Here is a 20,128-nt window from a genome sequence, read left to right on the forward strand (position 1 = left end):
TGTGATTAACCCAGTTGATGACTATAGAAGCCTCCTAAAAAAGCATGTTGTGTATTGTCAAAGCTGATCCAAAGGTTATCATCTCGGTTATGAATAATAGATTATTTATACAATTCTTGCATGAACAATCTAACCATTTCATGAGTTTTATCCTTATGTGTGGACCAGGTAAAAACAGAAGGCTTGTGTTAATGGTCGTAAATAAAGGTGGAAGGAAGGAAAAAGGTGACCATTTTAAAATTACATGCTTATATTAAACTATTTTTAATTAAGTAGCCACCATTTTCGGTAACTTGTCCTAATGTACATTTGTACATTTGGCTATAAATTAAAATTAAATGATTAAAACGAACTTCTTTTTATGTGTTTATCTGGACTACCATTAATTTGATCAAAGTCTCTTTCGACTGTTGATCAAGAAATCACCGGATTGTTCTAAGGGACACAGTATGCCTTCAGCAAAACAAATATTCATGAAGTTAAAATTGTTATATTCAATAAATTAAAACAGTAGTTACCTTTATTTATTTAAGATTTTTAAGTTAGACTTCAACATCAAATTTTTACTTTTTGAGAAAGATTTTCACTAGTTTGCACTGAGATTCACTAGACAACGTCAAGATATCGCCTTGTCTTCACTATAGGGTTTAAAAATCCTGTTGACTGTGTGTGTGTTAAGGGCATTGTGAGTCTGTGTGTAGGTGTGCTGAGATGATCACAGTTCTTATTGTTATGGCGCCTGGGGAGACAAGAGGCTTTGTGTTAACCACGGTCTGTGCGATGCCAGTGTGTCTGTGTGTATATACTGTATACAGTATGTGTGTGTGTGTGTGTGTGTGTGTGTGTGTGTGTGTGTGAGCGTTTTTGAGGGTGAGAGAGATGAAGAGAAAGAGCGAGCTGATCCTGTGGTTATACACTGTTGGGCTTGGTTGTACAGTAAATCCCTGTCTTTGTAAACAGATCAATAAACTCTCAGCTGTAGGTGTATTTCTGTGTATGTGTGTGTGTTTATACTAAGCTCTCTCTTTTGCTCTCTGCCCTTAGGAAAGAGCAGCATGTCCAAAATGTTGCAGGATATAGCAAATAGATTGATTACAACATCCAACACTACTGTATATTCATGCTATATCAAAAAAATGGCATGATTTGCTCTTTGTGTTTCTGATATGCTAAAGCTCGTTCTCCACATCTCGTCTCTGCCCAGACATCAGATTATTCGGCCATGGCCTCACTAGCAGGCGGACTGGATGAGATGAAGAACAGTCTGGCCAATCCTGGTACAGGGGCGGAATTAGGAGCCAGTGTTTCTGGTCCACAGTCCTATTCACTAGTTCCAGGTAAGACAGACATTCAATGTATAGCTGCACATGTGCTGTGAAATAGACTTTTTGGGATCCTGATTGTCAACCACTTATAGCTGTACCAACCAAAAGGGTGCACATAAATCTAAGAGATGCTCCCAAAAAGATTTATTAAGTTCAGCTATGTCACCAACATTAAGTAACCGAATGTTGCTAAATTCAATAAAACTTTCTTGGAAGCATCTATTTAGTGAGGGCTAATATGTTTTTGCCTTTGTACTCCCACACCTGATATGATACTGGGATGTGCATTTACTACTCTGTATAATAGAATAATTTTACTGTTCATTCTTTTAATTTGTGGCATCAATTTTATGCAAAGTGCAACTACATTATATTCAATGTAAGAATAGGAAGTCATATCATATTTTTCCAGGACATTCTCAGAGTTCATCAACTTAATAATAAGTGAAAGTTAAGTTGTTGAACTTAGAAACAACTAAAGGTAAAGATGATCATTTTATTCTTACCATTGAGAACCATGATGAAAAAAAGTATTTGATAGCTTTGGCTCACATAATGATTATTTCATACAGGTATAATTAAATACCAAGATTTATACTATTTCTATAATAAATCCCAAGCCATGAGGCTCTGTAAGAGCCACCTCTGTAGTGAAGGAAGTTACGTGAGATGATCTAACCTGTTTAAAGAGTTCAGTGCTTTGGATCTCAGGAGAGGTGAGAAGCCCAGAGGAGAGCAGGAAAAGACAAGTGAAGGCTTAGCGGAAAGGTGAGAGCTTTGTCTCTTTCTAAATCTCCATTTAAGGGGCACTGGGAGATGCAGTGGCTAATTAAGAGTAGAACAGGGAGCACTTGGACAAGGCTTCAGTGTTCCCATCTGTAATAAGGGGAATCATAGAGGTGGGAATTTGGGATATCTGGGAATGGGCTCTTTTTTCCCCTCTGAATCCACTGAGGAATTCTACCTGCTCACACTGAGAAAGAGACAGGAATAGAGAAATAGAGAGAGAGAGAGAGAGAGAGAGATAAAATTTCCATTTCTGCTTATGCATGCAAACACACACATTATTATTCACACACTTTTCAGAATATTATGCATTCCTTTCCTTCCCTGTCTTTTCCCTCAGAATAGAGCTCCCTCTAGGGGATCAGCCGTCTGTGTGTTTGACGCAAAGCTATTGCATCCTTGAAGTGCTGATACTCTGGACACTCACTGAAGAGCAACATTTACACACTTGATTTTCCTTTCTGAGGCCCCTCCAAATCTATAGGGCATTTTGGTTCTCACCTGAAGTTCACCCAGTTGAGTGCAAACGCATAAAGGGACACACTGTACACACTCAGTCCCTCCAGGCTTGACATGTGTTGCTCTGATCACTGTTTGATATGGAAGAGTTCAGTAGAGAGACAGTAAGGGAGAAAGAGAGGCAGAGGATGCATGTTCATCTGTAGCTGCAAGTGAGCACAGAGGAGACTTGTATGTTGACCTCTACCGCAAAGCTGTGGAGAACAGATACAGCAACACAACTGGCATACATATGCACAAATACACTGTGTGCAGAGACAGGAAAACACACAATTACGAAGACACACCTCAGAGGATCTGGCCCTGTCTGCCCCCTCTAAGTTGGGCTGTAGAGAGTCCATCTCTCCTCTCTTACACGCTCTCTTCCTTGCCCTGTGCACTGACCCTGAGCGGATGAGTAGCCCGTCTGCACTAATGCCTTGCTGTCGCGTCAAGCACCAAGAAAAACTTTACTACACTGAGACAGGAGAGAGGAGGCGGAGAGGGACAGAGGAAGCTGGAGAATACAAGGGATCTGTGAGAGAGAAACAAGGCAGGAGGGAAGGAAGCAGCTATTAAGTGAAAAGGACAGAAATGTGAGATGTTTGGAGCCTCAGTTGATTTGTAACCACACAATTTGTTTTTATGCTTAATTTCCTTCCTCATATTAACTCAATTTCTATTCCCACTTCTGTTACCATTGATTATTTTTTTCATTTATTTTTTTCTATTAAAGTTCAACTAACACTAGATTTTTGGGTTTGGAATTTTTGAATAACTTGGGTAATAGTCATTTTTTTCTGCATAACATAAACAAGGTTTTTTATAAGGTCCCTTAAATTTGAGTTTTGGCTGTGCAATCAGCATGGCTCTAACGGTACATTCACACATACAAATTCAAACTAGCTGGCTGTATCTGACCTTCAGCGAATTTGTCCTTCTGGGGGTGTTTTGATGAGCATCAAAATTACATACTCTGCTCCAACTGGACAGTTGTTTTTTGACATATCCACCATACTATTGCAGCATATGCCTGTGATTTGTTTCTTTCCTTTTATATACATATATACTATCTATCTATATCTATCTATATATATATCTATCTATATATATATCTAGGCAGCTATCCCATTCCCAGCTATCATCTGATCCTACTTTATGCATTTGCCAACTATATTTTCTATTTATACTTGACAGCTTAAGATGTTACACACAAAACAGTTTATCAAGTAGTTAGCAGTCAATAATACACAATTAAATGTGAAAAAGAATGGGACAGCATTCATATAGGAGCTCAGTATACAAGTTAAATGATGCTTACCCATTATTTGGCCCCAAAGAAGGGGGGTGTAAGACCATGGCATCATAAATCTTAAGAGACAATAAACAGCATCATTTTCCAGACCTAACCTACCCTTAACACCAAGCACCCCCGAATCCTCGCATCACCCAAGCAAAGAGCTGATATGTGGATTGACACAGCATCTGCATTGTGTTTGCTCAGGTTAAGCAGAGGCTGGCTCAACTGGCCTGTAATGGCAGTCACCTCTGAGACTGCTCAGTTGTCCAACCACTGACACTGTCCACTGTTCAACCAAAATTGTCAAACAAAAGAAGAATACCCTACTAATGACCCCAGTGAGTCAATAGCCAAATTATCACCAACACCAATACAAGTTCTATACTGTATTGGCAAATTCAGGCTAACAGTTACCAAACAATTCAGATACCTCACCAGATAACTAGTATAAGCTAGTATTTCTCTGAAGCTTCTTCCGGTTCTTTTAAACCAGGAACTCTCAATGAGACGAAGTAGACTGCTTTAGATTTTATAAAAAATAACTGTGCTGGTTTATTCAGAGGATCACAGGTAAAATTCACATTACACGTCCAGACCTTTCTCTCACCCTCTACCTGCGCGCAGGCAGCAGAAAGGCTCAAGAACCCTGGACCAAAAAGCCTATATAATCTTAATAATTTCTTGGGCTAGCCCATGCTACAAGGGGCGTCAAAACCGTGACGTCACCTGATAAGCCAGCTTTGCAGTTGACTCTAACGTTAGCCAAAACATGAGGAAAAGTCAAGGTGCGTGACTGTTGTTTTCGTGGTGTGTATCTAAAACAATTGGACATAACCTTACACATTAAGACAAATATTAAGACTAGCATTACAGTTGACCCTAACAGCTCTTTTCCTGTAACCTTGACGTGCCTGCAGTCTGCACTGCAAGCACAGTTAACAGCCTGAGCTAGTCAATCTGTCTCCACTAACATTTCTAGACAACAAATCTCTGAATATCTAATATAGGAAATAACCTAACACTAGCCAAGCGTCTTCTTCCTTTTGTGCTGCACTCTGTGTTACTATTCGCTCTAACAAACCAGTCAAACATCTAATATATCCTCATGTTAGTTTGCTCATGGCCCCAAGCTTGGTGCATGTATCAAACATCTTTATTAAGCCTGCCCTTCTATGCTAGTTCACTTTAGCCTAGTATGTATAATCTACACATACTGTATGTTGCAGTTTACAATTTGTTCAAAGCACTTACCTTTTTACCCCATTCACACACCTTTCTTCTGCTTCAGAGCCACTTACTGGACATTGATCAGCCAGGTTCCTGAGTGTCTGTCTTAGGCTCCACATGTTTATACCTAACTCACCTAGCAGCTGGTTTGGCTACAAATTCCATACAACCAACCTCCATGGGACAGACTTTAACATTCCAGCCACTCTCCGCTGCCTCTGTTGGCTAATTCTGTATATTTCAGTTTCTTCCCCTCATAAGCTGTATCTACAGCACCTTCCCAGGGAACTATAAGCTCCACAAAATACACAGTCTGCTGTGCCTCTAACACAAAGTCTGGTCTTAGGTTACTGCTGACTATCTCCTCAGGAACTATGAGCTGATTTCCTAAATCTACTTTCATTTGCCAATCTCCCCCCTGCCTTTAGCTGGCTTGCATCCTGCCTGTTCAGAATGACTTACTTCCTGCCTTTTTCACCCTCATAAACACAAAATCCCCTCGTTTCTTCTACTCCTCCTTTGTGTTTACCTCTAAGTGCCTATTTTCAGTAGCTGCTGCTAAACATTTCAACGCTTGATTATGTCTCCAAGTGTATTGTCCCTGAGCCGGACTACACCTGAACACAAGGAACATGTAGGGTCCTTTCCTATCCATCTATTCAGTTTTTTGGGGAGAAGGAAGCACATCATAGGTTGCACCTAGAACTGAAATTGGCTCCATCTTGATCGACTATAATGTCAGAATTCAACTTAAATATTAATTCATCTGTTAAAATAAATAAATAATAAAACAAGCATTATATCCTACAACTAGCATACAGGATAAAACATGGCAACATAATGAATACTTTTATGTTTAATAGTTGAGTGAATTTAGCTAATAATACTTAAGTAACTTCATGTAAATACAATTTTGAATGTTAAACTTGTACTTGTAATGGAGTATTACTATGGTATAGTATTATTATGGCCTTATGTTGAACTACATTGTCCACCACTGCTGTTATGTGCTTCCTCTACTTACTGTTCCTTTACTGTTCTCTCAGTTTTGTTTCACACCATTCCTTCTCCTTGTCTTTTATGTTCTCTTCTCCATTTGTCTCTCCCCTCTCCTCCTCCTCCTCCTCTCATTTAGTTAGTGGTGGTTAAGTGGAGGGGAAGTGAATGGGATTGATGGCATCTGAGCTGTTTATGATGATGATAAATGTGTGTGTGCAGGGCAGAGGAAGAGGGCGTGTGTGTATGAGGATGATAAATGGAGGGCTCCCTGTTCACGCACTCCCAGTGTCTACTGCGCGCAAACATAAAGAAATGATTTGGGCTGACACACTGTCATGTAGTCTAATGCAGTTATATATCGTATCCACCAAGTGACAGACAAGAGGAAAGAGGGGGAGGTGGGGGGGTTGGTAAATTAATACATGCCAGTGGATGGAAAAGAAACAAAGAGGGTCATTCTGAATTGCTCTGATGTGTGTTTTTCAGTGAAGAACCTTCAAAAAGTGTGGGATTTTCACGGTGATAATTCTATATTTGTCCTATTGTCAATAAACCCCATGAGATGGCCGACACCAACAATGTCACTATTCTCAGATGTTATATTCTAAAGAAACATGTCGCCAGTGCAACAGTGTAACTCAATGTGCTTTAATAGTCCTCTGACCTTTGGAGGCCATGGCCTTTGGATTCAGATATGTAGATAATGCGGTCGTTGCAATGCAATGAATTGATTGTTTCGGTACAATCAATTCATTGCTGGTTTTGGGTCTTTGATGGGATTTGTTGGCAATTAGAACAACTGGGAATATTGCCAGCCTTTGTGGTCTCCATGGTCACAGATATTTCCATGTTTATGGCTATTGTATCATAGTATAACATATACTAATGGTACAATCACATGTCTATTGTATCTTTGATGTACACCTGTTGCAATTCCACTGAAGTAACACCTTAGAGTAAACGTCATACAGGAGGTAAAACCTGAAGGGCTCTTTTTGTCTATATAGCATGCTCAGAATTTGGATGTCAGGAACCTAAAGCCTTAATGTTATTATGTAAAACACAAATTCATTGAGTTTGGTTAAGTGATACAAATATTCAACATGAGACAAAGAATATTTGTAGGACAGTAACAATTCAAAGGGCAATGTGCAAAGAGCAAACAGGAGATACTGTATAAATATGATGATGGCAAATTAGTGACAGTGGTGGTGATGACAGCATATGTGCATGTATATGTGTGTGTGTGTGTATGTGTGTCTTAGCTGGCTGGGCGGTCCCAGCCTTACGCTTGGTTAGTGAAGACCAGACTACCCTCCTCATGTTCCTCCCACTGGACAGGGCAGCTACTCCACCCCTTCCCTCACTGGCATGGTACCTGGTGAGTACACACACACACACACACACACACACGCACACGCACACACACACTGCAACACACTGATATGATTAAAAATTCAAGTTTTAACCAAATTGCTACTGAACTCAGCTTCTCTTTACAGTAATTCTCATTTCTCGTTGTCTTCTCAGTAGATCTGTTACTGTACTTACATTATTAGTGTGAATCCGTACTGGATGTATGCGGAGTGTTTCCCCTGTGTCTTTAGGGGGTGTACTTAGCTTTGCCACATCCTCTTTCTACCCTATGGCTGACAGTGCTCCCAGGGGGTGGTGTGGGTGTGCTTTTGTGTACATCTATATATGTGTATGTGTATGTCTGTGCCTGTGTTGTGCGTCTGTGTGTATCATTAGAAACCAACCACAGTAGCACAGCTGTCCCTCCTCAACATTAGTAATTTGTTTTTAATGAGAATCACCAGTGACCCACGACTAATTCATTCATTCCCTTCCACTCCGCCTTTAATGCCGCTTTTGTATTTCAATCCTGGACCACCATTCTTGTTCTCTCTCCCACTCCCTCTCTCCCTTTCTCCTGCAGTGCTGGTCCTGGTCAGTGTGAAGTACATTGCAGAGAAATAACCAGAAAAACAGAAAAGCTTCAACAACACTGAAACAAAGCCAAAACAATATTGTTTACAACTTCTTGCCTCTGTGTATTCCCAATCATTCAGCATGTGACACACAAACATACGCTCTCTCAGCGGACATGTAAGAACAGCACGTCTGAAGATGGGTAACCCTGTCACCCTGTCCCCCTGCGCTCACCTCCTTCCTGTCCTCAGGTTTGACAGCATATTTGTGTGCAAATGTGTGCGTGTGTTCGGGCTGGTGTATGTTTATGCGTGTGCCGGCAAGCGATTGTTTGCGTGCATGCATGTTTGTTTTTGACAGTGTGCGTGTATGCGACCTTGACACTGAGCTACACGAGGGAGACCCGTGAGCCTCCTCTCCCCCTCCTCCCGCCCCCACACCCCCCACGTCTCCTAAACAACCTGACACGTTGCCGTCACTACGGTGATGACAAGGGGAGGATGTTTGCACCCAGGGATGCCATACAGACCGCATCCCGACCCCACCTGACAGATGCAGCTAAACATACACACATAAGCACGCAGACACACTTTTACAAAGGGTAGTGTGAGAAAGAAAACTTGGGGTGTACACCCAAGTGCATGCACGCACACACATACGGTCTTAACATTGGCATTCTTCTCAGTGAGTACTTGAAGCTGCCTGAATCCACACACTGACTAGAATGAGTTGAGGAGATAATCTCTCAACTTTGCTTCTCTGGCTTTGCCATGTTTTATCTTGGCACTTCTCTGGCAAATTATCCTTCTTTTTGTCCGCTCTGTCTAATATCATACCTTCATTAAGCAAGCAACTCTCTTCTGCTGTTCTTCTTCTCTCTCTGTGTCTCTGTCTTTCTCTCTTCAGCAGGGGGGCTGAAACTCAGAAGGGGTGTAGGAGAGCAGTGAGGCAGAACCGACAGAACGAGAGGCAGAGAGGAGGAATGGGTCGGGGGAGGTTGGAGGGAGGGGGGGCATCAGGGTCTGTGACTGTCAGCTATGGGAGAGGGATCCCCTGGGAGGAGTGAAGGTTCAGGAGAAAAGAAGGACAGCAAAGTAGTAGTGGAAAAAAGAGAGCAAGTCAAAGGAGAGATGGGGAATAAAGAGGAGAAGAAGTGGAGAAGAATGTTGGTTTGATGTGAGTGGTGACTAGCAGGCTGTAGCCAGGTGGGCCAGAGGAGAGAGAAAAATAAAAAAAGGGGGAGAAGGGAGGAGTGTGAGGGGAAGACAGGAGGAAGAGTAGGCCCCAGACAGTAAGTACTAAATGAGGGAGAAAAGCTATGCTATCATCCATTGTATGGCAGGACCACTGCAGTCCCGGTGAACATTGCAGTTCAGTCACTCTCAGCTTGTTTGCAAATGGTTCTGTAGAAAATCATCTCTGAAAACAACACATTGTGTGTCTAGGTGTATGATTCTCACTTTGGGGGTGAGAAGTCCCAGGCTCATATCCCAGATAAGCCCCCATTTATGTTACAACCAGGCTCGTTGGCAAAAAGAGAAGTAACATAAGTAACCACATGTAAAAAGGTTAAGTAAAGTTATTTATTAAAGTGATACAAATAATAACTGAAATAACAAACAGGCTACAAAAGAGAACAGAAGGTCCAAACAAATCCAACAAACATTAAGCAACAATCAAAAACGTACAAGGAAAAGTTGCTGTTTTTTTGTTTGTTTTTTTTTTTAATTAAGGGCAATCCTTCCTGCCTTTGATATTTCAAAATATGATCTATTCCTGTTTTTTTCAGGTGGAGATTTTTCTGGAAGTCCATATTCTCATCCTCAGTATTCCACATACAATGAATCATGGAGATTTCCTAACCCCAGTTTATTAGGTAGGTGAATCCCCCTATCTCCGCAGCCAGTTCTGCTTACCAGAGGTGGATCAATAATCGTGCCAAAGAATGTCATTTCATTTTACCTCTCTTCCCAGTTCCGGCCTCTCTCGTAATATGCTGTGTGTTTCATGCTCCACTGTTCATTTACTTCATTACATTACATTTCATTGTGTATTGTATCTTACAGTACAATACATCACAGTCATATTAAGGGTTCTGGAAGGATTTTTTTTTTTTTATACTGGCAATTTGGTTTATGAATGGATTTGAAGAAAAGTATGGCGAAGAACTAGAGAGAGGAAGGAAAAGATTAGGAGGTATTTATCTGCATCTCATTGGTATTGTATTTTGGGATTTGTGGGATCTTATGTTATTGTTACTGTGGAGAACAATGACCTTTTGCTTTTCGTGTTTCAGGCAAACACCCTCATGTCAATCTTCACATTAGAGTTACTCACTGACAGGTGGTAGAGATGAGTAGTTCAAGTTTTGTAGTGTAGTAAAGTGTAAACCATTCGTTGTCTTTTTTCTTACATTTTGGCATGACTGCATTTAACCCTGGTTATGTCAATACAGCAAATTTAAATTTGATATCATAAACTGAAAATCTCAGAGCAACAACAAGCAACAATAAAAGGGGCTGAGCCATGTTAATCCACCATAACTCTCACAAACAAGAAACAAGAGTGCTGCTTAATTTGTCTGGCAGGTTACTGCTCATTCAGTCTCGGTCTGCCACCAACAGTGGCACGTTGGACAACAGTGAATAGTGGGCAGTATTAGGTTAGAGCCCATGAACTCATTCACCCTGAGTACCAACGTGACACAACAGCAACAACGTTGCGTCTTATCAGACACCCTGGAGTGAGGCCTGAGAGCAGAATCCAGGATCCAAAATATCTAAAAATTCAAAATTTCTGCTGTGAATGGACAAAATGTTTTCATGTTGTGCTGAGGTTTAAAATGTTTATTCTTTTTATACCCCTTCACCCGGTCAGAGTGTCAACCACCGCTGCCTTTATTTAAAAATAAAGCTCACTATATACTCAGACTATTTAACATGGAGTGAAAGACACTCCTGTGCAAATGATCAGATAATGTTGGACTCATACATGGATATGAATAACTAGTGTGTGTTCGATATCATAACCTCTACATAATAGACTTATGTTCATGCAGAGGGACTAACACGAAGGTAATGCTACTACACATGACAAAAGTTGAACTGAATGAAGTTACATTTTAAAATTAAAAAGTATTGCAAAATTTTCATTAGATATTTTAACAAAAAGATCAGAATTTTGGCTTTACACCGGGCACTTTAACCCAAATCCTACCATTTCAGAAACACATGCAGTCAGACACAGTGTTGAAACCTATGTTAAACACCAGCTTTTACTGACAATGCAAGTCACAAAACACCACAGAGAATGGCCTGGGTCGGATGTCAACAAACTAGCCACTAAGGCTGTTTTCACATTAGTAACACCATTCCGTGCCCCAGCACACTTGCATATGTACACAATCCGATGCAGTTAGGTATGTACTTACTGTAGTTGGTTTGCAAGAAGAAGAAGAAAGAAGCAGCAACCATTCACATCATCGACTGTGCAACATTTGTTTCTGTTCCACGCGCATGTAAATACCGATGAATGCTTCAATAAATCTCAGGGTTTTGCATGTAGCCTCCAGTTGCCCACCCAAATTTCAAACAAACATTTTACTTCTTCGTTACTCCACAAAGATCCTTTCGCAGCCATGTTTACTAATGTTTAAACCAACAGAGTTTAGTTATGATGTCACTTAGCTGCCCACTTCCTTGTTTGAGCACAGTTGTGTTTCCTGAAGACCATACTCAAACACCCATGAATTGTGCTCGAGACCCCCTCTTCAAGTGGACTAGGGCATTAAGCAAGATTTCGGTATGCTTGTGCTCACACTGATCAAATGAACTGGACTTCAAGGTCAAGTGTAATCGGATCCGAGGCCGGATCCCTAATGTGAGCAGCCACTGTGGTGCATGGCAGTGCTGTATTTCAGCACAGACACACAAGTAAACAACATGGAGCATGAAAATTGTAAATTATGACCACATGTGCCACATAAAGTCCCGGTGTAGCCCCTAGTGTATGTATAGTGGATGTCCGTGTCCTACTGGAGTTAAAGCTGTTAATGCCAGTGACTCAAGAACACCACCAGTCAGAAATTCAAAACCTTAGGACAAACAAATACAAAGCATAAAGTAACATCCCAACACTGTCTCCACACCTCTGTATCAGTGTTTAGGAGGAAAAGGTAACCCTGTGCTACAAACGATCAGTGTCATTATCGAGGGAGCCATTCCAGGGGTCACATTTAAAGGTGAAATGGTGAGGGGATGAAAATGTCAAAAGGTCAATAGGTGAGAGGGGTCAGTGCTATATTGACAAGTAGAGTGCCCCCACCCTGTCCTCTCCTCACCTCTCCTTTCCCCTTTATCCCTCAAAAAATCAGCAGAATTATGGGTCTCTCCTGGGGACGGAAATGGGCTGCTCCTCCAGTCTCTTCACCAGCCAGGCAGGACAGATGCAAGGTAGGTGGAAAAAGATAGAGAGAGACAAAGGGAATAAAAGCAGAGGAGGCAAATCAACAGTGTTGGGGAAGCTACTTTGAAAGCATAGCTTTGCAAGTTAGCAATGATTTCACACTGGGAAAAGCTAAACAGGAGCAAAGCTACTATAGTGAGAAATCTACTTTTGGTAACTAAAGCTATTTGGAAAAAGTAGTTCAAACTACTTAGCAAAAAAACCAAACTGTCAATGTACATGTGATACAAAGTTATAACAAAATATAATTCAAAAAAGTCACATGCCAGAAAACAAAATGCTACTCTTTTGAGTTTATTACCTGAGACCTAAATCTGCCTTTTCACAAGCACTGAAAATGTCTTTGTCAATGCTGAAAAATAAAAAATATTCTTTCCTTTCCTTTTATGGCCTAAAATTGTTTGAAAATTCAGTACATAGTTAACTACACAATAGCAAAAAAGAAACTGAACTACTTCAATCGCTATGCAAATATGAGCCAAAGGAACTTCAGTATGATAACGGATGAGTGGCCACATAATATGGGAACAAGATGCATATTAGGAGACACTGAAAGGTTTAAGATGGATGGGGGAAATGAGATAGACTCTGACACAAAGGAAAGGCAGGGAAAATTGAAAGAAGAGGTGACAAATGAAAGAAAGAGGAGTTAAATAAAGAGGCAAAAGGGGGGAGAGAGCATCTGAAGTCTTGAGTGAGACTAAATAGTTTGTCAGACCGACTTAATGCCTCACTTCCCCAAAGAGCCCTCTGAGATTACCTGGACTGTGGACAGACACAACCTGTCAACGCACAGCTGAGCTGATTGATGGATGTGACAGAGACAAGTGTGTGTGTGTGTGTTTGTAGATGTGTGTAAAGGCAGGTTTTCTCTGTGTGTATTAAGGTATGTGAGTGTGGCTTTCTATGTGTCTGTAGGGTTACAGTATTGAATTGACCTTTTTCCTGAGGAGAGAATAGACTCATGGGATCAGTAGTAGTAGAGCTGTACTCCGTGTGCCACCTTAGACTGTCACTTAGCTCCTGTGTAAGTGTGTGCGTGCTCTTGTACTTGCTACATAGTGAGGACCAAAAAAAAGTATTTTTCGCGACAGAGTGAGGACATTTTTGGAAAGTGAGGACATTTTAGCCAGTCCTCATTTTCTGAAACTGCTTTATGAGAACTAAGACTTGGTTTAGGGTTCCGATTAGAATTAGGCTTAGGCATTTAGTTCTGATGGTTAAGTGTTAGGTTAGGGAAGGCATTATGTCAAGGAGTGTTCTCACAAAGATAGGAGTGTGTGTGTGTGTGTGTGAGAGAGGGAGGGAGAGAGAGGATGGTGCCAATAAAAAGAGAGGAGTGCCAAGAAACAGACATAGTTCATTTTATTGGTTTTACATGAAAAGGAGACTCATTTTCTGTCATTAATTTATCAGCTCATGTCATCTCATCCCTGCCTTTCACTACGCACATTCAAAGTAAAATATAATCTTGACAGAAGAATTGAAGCTGCTCATCCCACGTTTACCTTGCATTTAAGTTACCCCAAGTAGTTAAAGGATCATTCTGATTCATTACAACTTGGGTATTATTTTTTTGTCATTTTAACTGTCATTCCTAGGTTCAATAAAAATTACACTGACTAAGTTAATTGCTGAGATCTGTGACTATGACAACATTGCTACAGAGGTTCTGTTGGGAAAGAATCAAGACCAGAGCACAAGACAATCAAAGAAGTAAAAAATAAATAAACCAGTCAAATTCATGAGTAATGGGACAGAAATGAGGTCACTCACCCCCAAAATCTAATCGGTTCATCCTTGAGTCCACGTGGACAGTTGTGCCAAATTCCGAGAAATTCCCTCAAGGCCCACAAGAATCATGTGGACATCCCAAACACATAATGCGTCTGGCCATGCCTACTGTTGGTGCAGAAGTATGAAAAGGATTAGCGAAACTGGAAGAAAAAGCACTTTCTGTACTTGTGTAAATAGTTTTTCTGTGCAAATAGGGATTAATGCCCACACTCCTGGTTTACTCACTTTCAGTTTTTGCACCAAGTAGGGGTTTAAAGATGCTTTAATCAATGTTTTAAATGAAGAATGGTTGAAATATGTATGTGAGACTGTTTAGTAACCACGTCCCAACTGTGCTGCACTTCTCTTCAGCTCTGCGGAGCACTTTAGTGTCTTTCAGCTCACTGTTTTGGTTTTATATCCTGCAACCTTAATGTTTTGGTCATTTTTGCTGATTTTGCACTGAATAGCAGACATACTAAGTTAACAACTATCTGGTGAAGAACATGGAGCATATAGTCATTAAAGAGCCTGATACTTCAAAATGGAGCTAAAGCAGTCATCAAGGACCAGAGACCAAGTGAATGCTAATGTTAACTGCCTGTTGCTAGATATGTCAGCAACAGGCAACCATTTTCTAATAACTCCACCAGTATAAATAATCTCACTAAACCGTTATCTTTGTTGTAGCAATGTCACCATATGCCAAGATCAGAGCAATTACTTTGGTCAGTACAATGTAATTTCAACCATCAGATACCAACTATAAAGACAAGATCCACGTTTAACTCGTCTTTTACTGAATATAACATTTTCTGAGTCTCATTTAGATAACTGAATAAAACATATCTGTGTTTCATCATAGGATCACCATATTATTACAGTGCAACATCACGGGGGGCGGGCCCCGCTGCCACTGCAACAGCCTCTGCCTATAATCGTCACTGACCCCTCCTACTATGAGAAGAGGAGGATGAGGAGAAGGAAATGAGGGAGGGAGGAACGGATAGCACCAGCACCGCATTGGTTCAAGGCTGCTTACGTATGAAGTACTATGAGAAGATTTCAGCTTTGACGTCAGTGAAGTTTGAATTTTCTTTGACAGGCCAACAAACATATGGCCGGGCTGCAACACAGACAAATGCATACTATGTTGCTGTAGGACCAATCAGAAGATTTTGTAAGCAAGTAAATTTGGACCCTTCCATAATATTGCAAGACTTGGGATCCCTAATTTATTTTGAAACCATTTACAAATCCTAGAAGTCAGTGGACTACGTGTACAGCAGTGATTGACTCAATCTGTATTGTGATCTTTTGGGTAAAATGTTTTCAGTTTGGGAATGCTTTTTGATTGAATTATTCAAGCGCAAATCACTTTTTCAAACAGTCTTTTTAGGACCCAACATCAACCAATTTATCAATTTTCTATGCCATGATACGGTAAAGTAAAGACAATCCAATTTTCATAAATTTGAGTGACCAAAATCACCCATATCATTATCGTTCTAGACAGTTTTCCCCTGGGATCACAATGCTCAATCAGTGGGATACCTTAATTTTTAATTGGGGTTTTCAGAGTTTCATAAGTGTTCACTAACCCCTACCCCTATAAATTACTGTCAATATGCCTGTCAAGCTTTCCATTCCATTACAGCATTTATGCAGTTTACAATTGTGACAGATTTACCATCAAAAATTCAGACTTTTGTAACAATGAGTCCTTGACTTCAGACAAAAATAGACAAAAACATATTCTCATTTCCTGCGATGGATTGGCGACCTGTCCAGGGTGTACCCTGCCTTCGCATTCTCATTTCTAACTGCTGAGATTTTATCAGCTGTATATTATAAGCTAATTATGCTAATGTATCTTATACACTTGTTCAAAATTTTAAACAATGTGTTTTCATTTTTAATAACACAAGACAAAAGGCTTTTCAGATGAGCACTAGTGTGGTTAACGTAATTCTATATTGGGTTGCATGAGTAAAAACTTTCCTTAATCCAATAAGGAGCAAGACAGAGCTGCAAACTTTATGTTAAACTCTGACCACATAGTGGGGTCATGAATAAGGTTTTTAACATATCCTATAACCCCACAAAACAAGGGTAGATGGTTAATGATGTGCTTTTGTACTTGGAAGACACACGGTTACTACTGTAGGTCATAAGCTAGTTAGCTATACTAACATTTGCAGCCCAAGTTAGAACAGATAAATGCATAGTTTAATCTGTTATTACACCTTCTGTTTCTGGTTTTGGAAAGACTAGATGACTCCACCCTTCACATTCTTTAAGTACAGAGTATCAATTTTATTACAGCTTCATGCATGTCCCTTCAATGGGTAGAGAAATCCTAAACTCTGGTCTGCTTTTGCTACATATGATTGCTAAGCTAATAGTTGTTCAAGGGTGGGGTTTAGCGAATAGTCAATTTCAGTTGTTGTAGCCAGATCCCATTGTGTTTGCAGTTCTCCAATAAGGAAAACTGTATCTCACATCCACACATGTATTCAAAGTAGTTTGAAGGCACAGGCTTTTTACGCAGCCTAAAATTTGACTTGTCAACTGTTGAAGTATTCATGGTCACATCAGACCAAAATCAAATCACCCAGGGAATGTTACTGTACAGAAAGGTGCTATCCTACCTCCCCAGCCAAGATTTAGTCATGATCAAGAGCTATTTATAATGGAGGAGACACAGAGTAATATATTACAAAGCTTTTCTGCACTTCACTCCGTGATGAGAGTGAATGCCTGTAATGATTTGTGTCACGCTGTTGTGCTAGAATAGTGATGATGATGACGATGCAGTGAAATATGAAATCTTAAAAACTTTCAATATGAGAAGAAGTCTTGTTTATAAATGTGATCTGATTGCGATTTTCTTGTTTATAGTTTCTTGCCTGGTATCAGTTGACACAGGTGCCGTTTAATAAGACGCCATTTTAATCTGCCTCCTTAACATTCAAAGGAAGAGCCAGGACGCAATGGCATCCCTCTTATCTCTCTCTCTTGCTCTCTTTCTATTTCTCTATTTAAACTCCCCAAAGATGGCCCCCCCTAGTGGATCGGCTGACTAAATAACAAAAGCACAAAGAAATTCAATCATCATTTAGAGGTGTTAGTTTACCTTACTTTTAAAACCATGAAGTAGCCTACTTTTTTCCCTTCTGCTCTGCTTATTGAGTGATTGTTCTTGTGCTGTTTGACATCCTGAAACTGTTCCTATAAAATTATCACTTTTGTGGAAAAAAAGTGAAACTGTTTTTGTTTTATTTTGTTTACTTTTTTCACTTGTTTGTTTCTCCTACATCAGTTCTGCGCTGTGACAATGCATGACACCAGGGTTGAGGCCTTACCCACTCAAAGTACAGACAGAGTAGGGCAGATTTGCCCTTGAGCACTGATCTGAAATCAGTGTGTTATCCCTCTCAAATGTTTGAGAGTCCTCAGTGTTGATCTTGTGACAGGGCAGTATCTTCCTAAAGCTGTACTCACTTCTGTCCATACAAGATTTGTAAAGTAATCAGTGAACGAGAAGTCACAATATCGGTAGCAATTTCAAATATTCACAACGACTAGATTTTAGTGATGAAGCTTTCTTTACAATTAAAGGATTAAGAGGTGTGGTGTTGTTTTAGCCATTGTCTGCAAGTGTTTGCCTATATTTTGTTTTTTGTTTGTTTTGGGTATGTGTTGCTGACTGTAGCGCTTCATTGCTACTGTGTCGTTTCACTAGCTAACAGACTGAAGGCACCAAATCTGCAGTGTGAGACATAATATATAGCTATATAAACATATACCTATAAACACTGAACAAAGCTGTTCGTTTCTTGATCTGTTGTCTCTGGGTTTTGAAATAGTGATAGACTGGATCCTTTTACACTTGTAGACCTTAAAAGTTGTACATATACAACTCTAAAGAAGATTTTTCTAACGGCTTCCCCGCTGTGCTGCCAGCACTGACCATAGCAGGAGCCTTTCTTTATTTCTGTCTTTTTCTCTTGATCTTTCTGAGGCATTATTGAACCTGAACCACACCAGCTGAAAACAAGGACAGTGCCTTTAGTTTTGTATGTCAACACCCCACCTTCCAACCCCACCTCCCTCTGACCAGGAGTCACTAAAAGAGAATTCAGTGTCCCTTCCTGCTAATCCATAAAGAAAATTTAATTTTGCCTAAATGCCCATGCAAACACAGGGGTAGGTTGTAGAATATATATTTAAAAAATTTTTGCAAATAAGTAACAAACAGTAATTTCAATACCAACATCAGATAATTTCCATAATGCATAAACAGTAGCAGGACCTAACCTCAATCAAGCACCATATACTACCCATCACTGTTCTGTATCTCCCATCATATGGGCATTTCATTCACAGAACCAAAATTTGTATCAAGGGTAACAATGAGCATACACACTGGAAATCTTCTTACAATCTATAAGGATGTACAAAAACAATGGCAGGCAGCTGTAAAGTAATAAATTACAACAAAAAAAACCCCAAATAGGTCTGTTTTGTTAATGTCAATATATGCCATGTCAAATTAAAGATGATGCAAGACTTCCAGGTGTTCAGCAGCTCAGTGCTGCCACTGGTCATCACTCATACACTACTATAGTATTGCTACAATATAATTTGAGTCCTACCTTGTACTGAGTTTTATTCTCTGCTGGAACAGTTAATGTTTTTAGCCATGTGAATGCCGTAGCTCTATAATGACCATGTTGGTTGGTCCACCACTTTGATTCAGTGGAAATTTCTCAACAGCTATTGGATGAAATGACATTTGAAACAGACATCCAAGGTCCCCAAAATTCGCCCATCCAAGTGGGTGAATTTCAGTAACAGTGACAGTAGCAGACTGATTTTCTTTTTGTGGCTTTTGGTAAAATATCTTGACAACTATCAGCTAGAAGGGGATGAAATTTAATACAGATATTCATGGTCCCGAATGGATAATTGGCGTGTTTCATGATCCCCTAACATTTCATCTAGCGCCATCTTCAGGTCAGGTTTACAGTTTGTGAAATACTTTGATTTACAGTATACTAAACAAAGGCAATGAACAAGATAAACATTGTATCTGTTAAACATCATTATGTTAGTATTGTCATGGTGAGAATGTTAGCATACCATTAGCATTTAGCCTGAAGCACCATTGTGCTTAAGTACAGCCTCACAGGGCCACACTTAGTCTTGTTACTTTTCAGCTGCCTGTCATTTTTTTTTTCCAGCTTTAAAGCTCAAAGGACATTTCCTGCCATGTCTAAGTCTATATTTTAAAAATTCTTTTGTAACAAATTTGATGAGCATATCTGTGACTGAAATGTCCAACTTCTAGGAAATATTCATGCAGGACTAAGTGCTAAAACAGGACCCACTGGCTTGACACAAAATAACCACTGAAAAAAGGCATAAAATATAAACCAGAGTATCTTAGAACTTAATTCCACCCTTTCTTCACAAATACACACACGATGGTAACCATGAATCAAACATGATATTAACTGTTGCTTTCCTTGAAGAGGTGAATCTGGTTGTGCCTCCTGCATCTACTCACAAGAAGCTGAGACACCAAACCCGTCATACATTCTCCGGTGTAGTCAAGAATCTAGTGGAGGATTATTTGTTAACTATGCATCTCATAGTGACACAGCTTGCCTTGCCATTGCTTTGACCTAATAGGTTCACATGGAGAGAGAATGGGTTCTCATTGGCCCGCAGTCATTTGGATTGGCAGCCGTGACATTGACTGCAGTGATGGGGGGGGGACTGTCATTGTGGGTGGTACTGTAGGAAGCACGGCGGG

The 20,128-nt window shown here is 40.1% G+C and overlaps 1 protein-coding gene and 1 long non-coding RNA gene across 2 annotated transcripts in view; one reads left to right on the plus strand and one right to left on the minus strand.

Annotated features, from left to right (window-relative positions):
• Positions 1 to 5,435, minus strand: part of LOC109974145 (uncharacterized) — a 23,245-nt gene extending 17,810 nt beyond the window's left edge. Inside the window, exon 1 of the long non-coding RNA XR_002276931.1 lies at positions 5,161 to 5,435. This is a non-coding gene — a long non-coding RNA (uncharacterized LOC109974145). The remainder of the gene's footprint in view (positions 1 to 5,160) is intronic.
• The window catches only part of pax5 (paired box 5), a 50,024-nt gene extending 33,957 nt beyond the window's left edge, over positions 1 to 16,067 (plus strand). Inside the window, exons 7-12 of the mRNA XM_020624182.1 lie at positions 1,205 to 1,374; positions 7,440 to 7,516; positions 9,857 to 9,943; positions 10,425 to 10,432; positions 12,440 to 12,518; positions 15,173 to 16,067. Coding sequence (XP_020479838.1) covers positions 1,205 to 1,374; positions 7,440 to 7,516; positions 9,857 to 9,943; positions 10,425 to 10,432; positions 12,440 to 12,518; positions 15,173 to 15,255 — 504 coding nt within the window. The 3' untranslated portion in view covers positions 15,256 to 16,067. The remainder of the gene's footprint in view (positions 1 to 1,204; positions 1,375 to 7,439; positions 7,517 to 9,856; positions 9,944 to 10,424; positions 10,433 to 12,439; positions 12,519 to 15,172) is intronic.
• The last annotated feature ends 4,061 nt before the right edge of the window (positions 16,068 to 20,128 follow it).

This window comes from Monopterus albus, unplaced genomic scaffold, assembly GCF_001952655.1.
Source record: "Monopterus albus unplaced genomic scaffold, M_albus_1.0 scaffold322.1, whole genome shotgun sequence".
NCBI classification, from domain to species: domain Eukaryota; kingdom Metazoa; phylum Chordata; class Actinopteri; order Synbranchiformes; family Synbranchidae; genus Monopterus; species Monopterus albus.